The sequence below is a fragment of the Dipodomys ordii genome, unplaced genomic scaffold (assembly GCF_000151885.1).
Source record: "Dipodomys ordii isolate 6190 unplaced genomic scaffold, Dord_2.0 Scaffold14, whole genome shotgun sequence".
NCBI lineage: Eukaryota > Metazoa > Chordata > Mammalia > Rodentia > Heteromyidae > Dipodomys > Dipodomys ordii.
This window is the reverse complement of record NW_012267230.1, coordinates 6,202,101-6,212,707: the sequence shown is the minus strand read 5'-3', so window position 1 is coordinate 6,212,707 and position 10,607 is coordinate 6,202,101. Positions and strand designations below refer to the sequence as shown.

At 47.3% G+C, this 10,607-nt stretch overlaps 1 protein-coding gene across 2 annotated transcripts in view; it reads right to left on the bottom strand.

The window, feature by feature from the left end:
• The window catches only part of Itgam (integrin, alpha M (complement component 3 receptor 3 subunit)), a 28,350-nt gene that overhangs the window by 2,346 nt on the left and 15,397 nt on the right, over positions 1-10,607 (bottom strand). For both annotated transcript variants that reach the window (XM_013011633.1, XM_013011634.1), the window contains 15 exons: positions 9,038-9,168; positions 8,777-8,940; positions 7,923-8,071; positions 7,696-7,827; positions 7,010-7,083; positions 5,790-5,931; positions 5,578-5,694; positions 4,462-4,541; positions 2,886-2,969; positions 2,635-2,710; positions 2,300-2,407; positions 2,041-2,124; positions 1,781-1,894; positions 1,375-1,476; positions 1,069-1,179 (listed from right to left, as the gene is read on the bottom strand). In XM_013011633.1, coding sequence (XP_012867087.1) covers positions 1,069-1,179; positions 1,375-1,476; positions 1,781-1,894; positions 2,041-2,124; positions 2,300-2,407; positions 2,635-2,710; positions 2,886-2,969; positions 4,462-4,541; positions 5,578-5,694; positions 5,790-5,931; positions 7,010-7,083; positions 7,696-7,827; positions 7,923-8,071; positions 8,777-8,940; positions 9,038-9,168 — 1,668 coding nt within the window. The remainder of the gene's footprint in view (positions 1-1,068; positions 1,180-1,374; positions 1,477-1,780; positions 1,895-2,040; positions 2,125-2,299; positions 2,408-2,634; positions 2,711-2,885; positions 2,970-4,461; positions 4,542-5,577; positions 5,695-5,789; positions 5,932-7,009; positions 7,084-7,695; positions 7,828-7,922; positions 8,072-8,776; positions 8,941-9,037; positions 9,169-10,607) is intronic.

The window sequence follows — 10,607 nt, the reverse complement described above, 5'->3', positions numbered from 1 at the left end:
GAAGTAGAGCTGTGGCTCAAGTGGTAGAGCACTATCCTTGAGCTGAAGAGCTGAGGGACAGCGCCCAGGCCCAGAGTTCAGGCCCCACGACAGGCAAAAAAAAAGTCTCATGAACTTTCTTGTCTGGGCTGGCTTTGAACTTTGATCCTTAGATCTCAGCCTCCTGAGTAGCTAGGATTACAGGCAGGTGTCACCAGCACCTGGCTCATTTATTTGTATATAGCTAATAAATAATAGGAATTATATATAAATGTTATAGATACATAAATATATTGATATATAGGTTTTATATATATATATATATATATGTATATATCACTCTTCTAGCAATCATTATATTCCAAGGTGCATTCTAGTTACACCACTAATCCAATTTCCTTCACAAAGTGGGTTTATTATCCTTATATTTTTATCCTTTATTATCTTTTTTTTGGGGGGGGGTCCAGACATGGGGCCTGAACTCTGGGCCTGGGCCCTGTCCCTCAGCTCTTCAGCTCAAGGCTAGCGCTCTACCACTTGAGCCACAGAGCCACTTCCGGCTTTTTTCTTTTTGTTTATGTGGTGCTGAGGAATCGAACCCAGGGCCTCTGGCATGCAAGGCAAGCGCTCTACCACTGAGCCACCTTCCCAGCCCTTTATTATCCTTTTATATTATCCTTTTAACTGGGCGCTGCTGGCTCTCGCTTACAATCTTAGGATTATAACTCAAGAGGCTGAGATCTGAGGATCTCTGTTTGAAGCCAGCCTGGGCAAGAAAGTCCATGAGATTATTATCTCCAAAAAACCACTCAGGAAAAGCCAGAAGTGTTGCTGAGGCTCAAGTGGTAGAGCGCTAGCCTTCAGCAAAAGAAACTCGGGGACAGAGCCCAGGCCCTGAGTTCAAGCCCCAGGACCAACAAAAAAAAAAAATCGAATATGATCCTTTTACAGCTGAAGGAACTGAGGCGCAGAGAGACTCTGACTTGCTCTCGAACTAGCTACCAGGCCTAGGAATTGAACCAACTGCTGTCGCCACTGAGGGAGAAGCATCAACAGGATGAGAGGGGCAGGGAGAAGACTCATGGGTACCTTGTAGAGCCCTGCAGTGATAAGGGCCAGGAGCACCAGCCCCCCGATGGAGCTGCCCACAATGAGCGGCACAGGGTTGTGAAGTTCATACAGCTCCACTTTAGTCTCAGTCTGGAGGAGAAAAGATTTCTGGATGTTTTTCCAATCACACCCAACTCCATAATTAGTACCTCCCAGTATGCCCTCACCCTTTCCACACGCACACACACACACTCACACTTGCTCCTCCCTCCACCCTGATGGTTTCCCCAGCCCAGTTCCCCCCCCCCCAAACCTAGGAGTCCCCCTCCATGCCTGAGACCATACCTGGGATTTTACAAATATGTCCTGTCCTGGAAGCAGTGCAAACTCGGAATCATTGAACAAAATCTCCGCTGTGCTCACCAGCAGAAGGTGGCCATGAGACTTCTGTAGCAAACAACACAGAGGGCTGGGAATGTGGCTTAGTGGAAGAGTGCTTGCCTAGCATGCATGAAGCCCAGGTTCGATTCCTCAGTATACCACATACACAGAAGAAGAGGAAACAAGCTGGAAGTGGCACTGTGGCTCAAGTGGTAGAGTGTTAGCCTTGAGCACAGAGAGGATCAGGGACAGAACCTAGGCCCTGAGTTCAAGCCCCAGGACAGCAAAAAAGAAAAAAGCAAATGTCCAAGTCTGGGAGCCCAGAGGATCCTATTGGTGCCCAGCCAGGCTGGAAAGCCGTGCCACGTACCTTGATATACCAATCAAAAGAGAGGTTGCCTATGAGGTCCACCTCAAATTCTTCCTCCATGTTGAAGGTTGGGATGTCACACTGGATTCTCTGGCAGACAGCAATGGAACAGTTCTGGAGACGGAAGGAAAGGAGAGGCAGTTGACTAAAAATGGTGGCACGGGTGCTCAGCAACTCTTGGTGAAGAGACCCCATGGGGCTCCAGTGAGTGGACTGGATCCAAGTGTGGATTCCAGGCTGGAGGCAAGCAGGCATCTTACCACCACAGGGGTCTTTGTAAGCTGTTCCTGGAAGTCGGATTGAGTGGGACGCCTCTCTTCAGTACGGCAGGTGCTTGAGAGATTCTGAGGAAAGAAATACCATGGGGAAGGGAAGAAATGAGGCCGCTGGATCTGTCCTCAAAGTGAGACAGCCTGGACCCAAGTGGAGTCAGGGATCCACGTTAGGAGACAGACAGATCTCAGGAAGGAGAGTTCAAGGGGAGATTTGAACCCACTTCTGAGGCACAACTGGACTCACCTGAGCAAAGATGACTTGGGGGTGGTCCCATACAGTCACCTCATTCAGCTGAACAGGAGCCCAGAAAACCACACTGACAGGGAGGCTCCTATGACCCAGATTTTTGAACTACACCAAGAAAAAGTAATGGTGTCAGGACTCTCCGGCCTTCAGCCTCCACCAACACCTAGAATCAGCCTCTGTAGTTCATTATGTGTGCAAAGAGTTCACTATGCATATAAGGATGCACACTGTGTGTGTGCATGCGTGCCCACTGGGTGTGCACCTTGCTCTCCTGATTGTTTCTGCTTCCTTGGACTGATTTTTTTTCCTCCCCAGCATCCTCTCCTCCCTACCTGATATTGATGCTTTATCACCTCACTGGTCTTCTCTGTGGCAGTGAAGTTGAAATACTTCGTAGAACTTTCACCACTAAAGAAGGAAAGAGGGAGATGGAAGATAACAGAAAACAGGTGGGGGGTTGTAGGAGGGTGTAAGGACAGAGCTGGCACATAGGAGCCAAGTGCATACACACGCAGACTCTTATACTCAACCAGCTGTGTCCAGCCCAATGCAGACAGCTCAGTCATAGCCCAGACCCTAGCACCTGGTGACCACCATGAACACAGCGTATTTCACAGGCAACTCCAGTTGGAATTCAGATTTGCTGGTCTTAGGCATGTTGTTGTCACTAGAGAGAGAGAAAAGAGAGAGATAGAGAGAATGAACTTAGCCAGCTTTTGAGATCTAAGAAATCAGCCTTTCGTTGGACACTGGTGGCTCTCGCCTGTCATCCTAGCTACTCAGGAGGCTGAAATCTAAGGTCACAGTTCCAAGCCAGCCTGGGCAGGAAAGTCCATGAGACTCTTATCACCAATGAACCACCAGAAAACCAGAAGTAGAGCTGTGGCTCAAGTGGTAGAGCACTAGCCTTGAGCAGAAAAGCTCAGAGATAGCACCCAGGCCCTGAGTTCAAGCCCCACAACTGACAAAGAAAAGAAAGAAAACAAAAAGGAAAAAAAAAAAAGAAAGAAATCAGCCTATCCTTTTCTCCCTCTTTCAGTCACCAAGTTCTGTTATCTCTGTATCCTAAATCTCCTCTTCTCTACCCGTCCCCCAAGACATAGTTCAGTCCCACATAGCTAACTCCCATGGCTACAGCAGCCGCTTGCTGCTCCTCTGAATTCAGAACTGCCCCCTCAGCCCCCCTGTCATACAATATAATTTTGTCACACTTATAGATTAAATCGCAATTTCCCTAACACCACTCATAATCGCAAATTCTCTAACACCACTCACCCATCAGTCGTTTTATGGTATGACTTCTCTCTAGCCATCTCTCTAGCCTATTTGTGTGTCTATATGTGTATGAATGTGTCTCTGTCTGTATGTGTGTGTGTGGCTTGAACTCAGGGTCTGGAGCTTGAACTCAGGGCCTGGGCACTGTCTCTGCTCAACGCTGGTACCCTACCACTTGAGTCACAGCTTCACTTCTGGCTTTATTTTTTTGTTGTTGGTAATTTATTAGTCTCACAGACTTTCCTGCCTAGGCTGGCTTCAAATCTCAATGCTCAGACTTCAGCCTTCTGAGTAGCTAGAATGACAGGCATGAGCCACAGGTGCCCAGCTTTTACTTTGGGGATAATCTCACTAACTTGGCCCATATTGCCTTCCAAACTGGCCATTCTTCAACCTCCACCTCCCAAGTATCTGGATTACAGGTAGTAATGCCTTAAACGCATGCTGATCTTGCCAGTCTCTAGGCTTGGCCTTGCTCCTGATTCCTTCTTCCTGGCTTCATGCCCACTTCTGTGGAGGCCTTTTCTTGGAAGACTCACAGCCTAAACACATTTCCTTCAGGAATCTTCTCTGGTCACCAAGTTCCAAGAGCAGTGGCTATCATCTGCTAGCCAGTTTCCTTGTTTATCCATGCCACTAAATTATAACCTCCAAAGCACCAAGAACCACGGCGCTCTCATTCTCCCAGCACTTGGCACAAGGTCTGGCAAATGGGTAGGTACTTACTTGGTGTTGTGGAATGAGGGAATGAATGAGTGAATGAATGAGTGAAGGAATGAATGATCTGATCTGAGCACCATTGTGGAGGGGGAAAGGATCCACCTTGGACAAGGGTCGACGGCCTGAAAGGGGAGGGTGCATATGGAAGGTCCGGAGCAGGGTACCTGGTCACGTTGGCCTTGAAGAGTAGTTTCTTTCCAAGGAAAGCATCAGGGTCCACATAAAATGAGACGTTAAAGGTGACCTGGAGGTGGAGAAAGCAGAGAGAGTGAGAAGAAGAAACACTAATGTCCACCAAGCAATGGCTGAATAAAGCATGACCCAGCCAGCCAACAGAATACGACTCAGCAATAAAAAAAAGAATGAATGATCCTTGAAAACATGCCAACTGGAAGAAGCCACTCAGAAAGGGCCATGCGCTGTATGTTTGCATTTATAGGAGGAAACCAGGATAGACAAGTCTATGAAGACAAAGCTGATTGGTGGTTGCCAGCACCTGGGAGAGTGGGGACTAAGGGCATTCGTCAGGATGACAGATGCACAGCTGTGACTATATGAAAAGCCACTGGACAAAAGGTGAACAAAGACAGCAGTGGTGCTCACTAGACACTGTGTTGAAAATGAACTATACAACGCGTGGGTGGGAGTAGGGGGGAAAAACTGGGAGAGAGTGAGGGAAGGGGCGACATTGTCCAAAAGGAAACTGTACTCTTTATCTAACTTACGTAGCTAGAACCCCTCTGTACAGCACTGTACATGGATGCATGAAGGGATGTAAATTGTATCTCAATACAGGTGTTTACAAAACACCTTTCTTCTTACAAAGAGGGAACCTCTAATTTGAAGGAAGAAGAGGAAGAAGAAGAGGAGAAAGAAGAGGAAAAACAAGAAGAAGAGGAGGAGGAAAGAAAGAAGAGGAGGAGGAGGAAGAACAAGAAGAAGAGGAGAAAGAGGAGAGAAAGAGAGTAGGAGGAAGAAGAAGAAGAGGAGAGGAAGAGAAGGAGGAGGAGGAGGAGATAAAGAGGAAGAGGAGGAGGAAGAGGAAAGGGAATGGAAAGGAGAAGGGAAGGGGGAAGGAAGGAAGGAAGGAAGGAAGGAAGGAAGGAAGGAAGGAAGGAAGGAAGGAAGGAGGGAGGGAGGGAGGGAGGGAGGGAGGGAGGAAAGATGAAAGGGAGGGAGGGGAAGAGGAGATGAAGATGGAGAAGGTGCAGGAGGAAGAGGAAGAGATACTTGAGGAGGAAAAGCACTGGGAAGAAAAGCGGAGGCCGGAGGGCTCTGACCTGTGAGTTGCCGGGGAAGATGGGGTTCTTGACTCTACAGGTGGTGCTCTTCAAGGCCCCAGGCCCTTGGATGGAGACCTCAGGATTACAATCCATAGATTTCAGAATGAGCTGATTCTGGAAGGCAAAGTCAGCAGCTATGGCTCCTGGCCCATCAGCCGTGGCATAGGGGAAGGCGCAGGTCACATGGCGGGAGAGAAGAGTTTCCCTACCTGGGTTTCGAATGCATTCTGGAAGGACAAGACAGATGGGTAGTAAAAGGTCACCTGCGTGGCGTAGGAGTCCTCACCATCGTTGCCCACAGTCACCGTCACATTGAAGGCTCGGGGGTCACCTACTACTAAGGAGTCCAGGCTGTAGGAGCAACAAGACCAGAGAGAGCGCTGTCCTGTGACAAGTGTGTTTGGGTGGAAATGGACGCAGGCACCTGGAGAAACATGGAGCTTCCACAGGGACCTCGTGACCTCCCCAAGAAGGGACTCAAACAGCCCAGATACCCTATAATACATGAGCAGACCCAAAAAATGTGGCATCTATACACAGTGGGATCTTACTCTGCCATTAGAAAGAATACTACGATGTCATTTGCAGGGAAATGGATGGCCCTAGAACAAAGCATGTTAAGTGAGATAAGCCAAGCTCAGAGAGACAATGGTGCATGCTGTCAGTCATATTTGAAAGCTAGATCTAAAATACACCAGGACAGGATCGATTATACAGGACTTGGCATTCACACACAGAGACCAAAGGAGGATACTCTTAAGAGAGGAACAGAAAGGCGTAATGGCTGTGTGTCTCTGATCATATAAAATACTATTCACTGAAATAAACTCCAGGAAATGAAAACAAGAGTTGCAGGGGGGGGGGGATTGCTGTTTTTATTTTCTTTCCTCTTGATTCTGTTTGTTCATATATGTATCCTTGGGAGGGTAAGGGGGAACACAGAAATGAAGGGACCAAGGGTGAACACATGTAGCAATGGTACTCACTGGACACTATGTTGAAAGTGAACTATGAAACTTTGTGGGTGAGGATGGGAGAGGAAAACTGGGAAAGAGCAAAGGAAGGGGTGACATTATCCAAAAAGAAATGTACTCTTTACCTGACTTATGTAACCTTAACCCCTTTGTATATAACAATGTGGGGCTGGGAAGGTGGCTCAGTGGTAGAGCGCTTGCCTTGCGTGCATGAGGCCCTGGTTCGATTCCTCAGCACCCACATAAGCACAAAAAGCTGGAAGTGGTGCTGTGGCTCAAATGATAGAACGCTAGCCTTGAGTTGAAGAGCTGAGGGACAGCTCCCAGGCCCTGAGTTCAGGCCCCGTGACCAACAAAACAAAACATAAAATAACACTGTATTTTTTAATGGACTCCATGAAGCTCTCTTGGGGATCAGGAAAAGAACAGAGTAGCAACCAGGAGAAGAAACTTACCCCAGAAAACTGAAGGAGACACTGAGGTCATCCTGGCAAACATTGTCATTGCCACAATTCTTCTCAAAGGGAAACTGTAAAGGCCAGAATATGAAGTCACGAAACAATCCAGTTGGAATGAAATTGGGTGGAATAAAATAAACTTTAACACCAGGCACCAGTGCTTCACGCCTGTCACCCTAGCTCCTCAGGAGGCTGAAATCTGAGGACCACAGTTCAAAGCCAATCCAGCAGGAAAGTCCATCAGACTTTTATCTCCAATTAACCATCAGAAAGTCAGAAGTGGAACTACGGCTCAAGTGGTAGAGCACTAGCCTTAACAAAAAAAAAAAAAGTCTGGGACAGCACCAGGCCCTGAGTTCAAGCCCTAGGACCAGCACCCACAAATAGCCAGGTGCCAGTGGCTCACACCTGTAATCCTAGCAACTTAGGAGGCTGAGATCTGAGGATCACAGTTCAAAGCCAGCCCAGGCAGGGAAATCCATGAAACTCTTAGTTCCAATTAACCGCCAGAAAATTGGACATGGAGCTGTGGCTCAAAGCAGTAGAGCACTGGTGTTGAATGAAAAAGCTCAGGGACAGCGCCTAGGCCCTGGGTTCAAGCCCCATGACCAACCAAAAAAGAAAAGCTTTACCTATCTTAGCCTCTTCTCCTTACCGTTGTAGGACCCCAACTCAAGACTCACTGAGGCAGTGAAGATTGTCTGAGCATCTTCAGCCAGAACCGGCCGGAGGCCCCCAGAATAGACCAAGGGGACCCCCTCCAGACTATAGTTGAGGCGCAGGCTGATGGGGATCACGGGATCTGCAACACAGGTCTAGAAGATAAGAAGGGCTGATTATCTGTCCTCCTTCACTTCCTAGGCCCACCCACCCATTCGTGGCCCAGAGACCTGGCCTGGGGCCTGCTCACCGGTAACTGTAGATTTAAGGTATCACATTTTGGTGCCAGTCCCAAGGTTTGTATGTGTCTGCGTGTATGGTTGTTTGTATCCGTGAAGACGGCACGTAGACGGGTAGAATCCAGGATGAGGTCGTACGTGATGATGCTTTTGATATCCCCTGGAGAGACACAGGAGCTAGTAGTGAGGAGCTACCTTCCAAGTCTGACAGATAGGATTTTGATGCCCAGGCTTCTGAGCTCCAACTGTATGATTTGGGGGAGAGGGGGAAGGGAAGGGGGTATTACCTGAACTTTCTGCATCTCAGTTCTTTTTTGTGTTTGGTTGGTTGTTTTTTTTTTTTTTCACCAGAATTGGGACTCTGTCAATGTGCTTGTTTATCTGGTCTTCTACCACTTGAGCCATGTCTCTGTGATTTATTTTACTGGTTATTTTAGAGATGGAATCTCGTGGACTTGTTTGGCCTAGATTGGCTTCAAGCCTTAACCCTCCAAACTTTAGCCTCCTGAGTAGCTAAAATGACAGCTGTAGGTCATCATCATCCAGTATAACTCTACTGAAATCTTAATTTCAGTCATTGCACTTTTCTGTGCTAGAATTTCAGTTGGCTGCTATTTTCCTCTCTCATTTCTGAATCATCCATAGGCCTATTTCTACTGTCTGTTGTTTCTCTTGATTTTTCAATTCAAGGAGGAGGAGGAAGAAGGAGGAAGAAGAAGGAGGAAGTGGAGGAGGAATCTAGTTTATGCACCAACATGGGGCCCCTGTGTTCCCTACCCAGCAGGAGTGAAGAGAAGAGAACTTTCCCTTCAACTGCCATAAATGAGCAGCCATTTCATCTAGAGACTTACCCATCATGCCTCACCTTCTCTGAGCCGATCCCTTGTGTTCTTGCGGACTCGGAGACAGACTGTGACCTTTCCAGCAGCCTTGCTTCCGGTCTCCTCTTTGCCACACTCAAATACATCCTTTGCCACTTCCCTGGGATTGAACTCCATGGACACCTCGACCCTTAATACTGGCTGAGCTCTTTGGGGACACCATAGGGCCATCAGAAAATGTCAGACCACAGAGAAGAATCTCCTTCAAGGGAAAATCCCTACCATGCTCCCAAAGGAACTCTTACCTGAGCAGCAGCAGGTACCCCTCGGCCCCTACAGCCAAATCCATCAAGCCATCCATTGTGAGATCCTGGCCCCCACTCAGTGCCTGACCAAAATACTGGAGCTTGGGGGAGAGCTGGGAGCCTGTGATCCTCTAAGGGCAGAAAAGGAGGAGGAGGAGGAAGAGGAGGAGGAAGAAGAGGAGGAGGAGCAGGAGGAGGGGGAGAGGACAATAGGAAAATGTGTGACTCAGTCATCCAGGATGACCCAAGTTCAAGTTCTCTAGGACCCACTTAGTCTCATATCCCACAATTCTCTCAGAAAGTAGAGCAACTTAGGAATGAATTATTCACCTTAGAACCACAACCTCAAGGTGATATTTGAACTTACCTTGATGTTCTAAAGAAAGAAAAAACTTTCATATGAAAGAAATCAAAAGTATACTGTCTGAACCAAATCTCGTTTATAGAGTCAAAATGTTACAAATATGCAAGATTGATCTAGCCAAAATTATCACTTAAATATGGGGAGTGAGTTTTAGCATGTGATAAGGGGGAGAGAAAGACAGAGAGAGCACAAACTTCACTTTGGATGATGGGCAAGTCAATCTTAAAACAAATCTCAAGGGCTAGGAATGTGGGTTCGATTCCTCAGTACCACATAAACAGAAAAAGCCGGAAGTAGTGCTGTGGCTCAAGTGGTAGAATGCTAACCTTGAACAAAAGAAGCTCAGGGACAGTGCCCAGGCCCTGAATTCAAGCCCCAGGACTGGCAAAGAGAATTTTTTAAGAGGTAGCTGGGTGTCAGTGGGTCATTCCTGTAGTCCTAGCTACTCAGGAGGCTGAGATCTGAGGATCCCAGTTTGAAGCCAGATAGGGCAGGGAAAAAAATCTGTAAGAGTCTTATTCCAACTAACCATCAAAAAAAAAAAAAAAAAAAGCCAGAAGAGTAGTTGTTGATCAAGCAGTAGAATGCCAGCTTTGAGTGTAAAAGATCAGGGACAGTGCTCAGGCCCTGAGTTCAAGCCCCAGGACTAGCATAAAACAAGGAGCAGGGAGGAAACAAAATTTCCTGCATCTTTCCATCTATGAATAACTCCATACCTCGACTATGTCCATTAACTTAGAAGTGGGACTGTGGCAGTATCTTTTTATGTGTTTGTGTGATTTTTTTTTTTTGCCAGTCCTGGGGCTTGAACTCAAGGCCTGGACAATGTTCCTGGATTTCTTTTTTTTGGCTCAAGGCTAGCACTCTACCACCTCAGCCACAGCACCACTTCCAGCCTTTTCTGTGCATGTGGTGCTGAGGAATCGAACCCAGGGCTTCATGCATGCTAGGCGAGCACTCTACCACTGAGCTACATTCCCAGCCTCAAGGGATCTTCTTCATGAGATGATTTCATTTCCTTAGATATATACACAGTAGTGAGAGTACTGGAATATGTGGGTTTAACTGTTTGAGGATACTCCCTAAGCTGACATTCCCACCTACAGTAGGAATTTCTCCACATTATCTGGCCTAGTCATGGCATATTCCCTTTCCCAATGTCTACAAAGTCCAAGTGCCAACGGCTCCCGAGCACATTACAGAAAA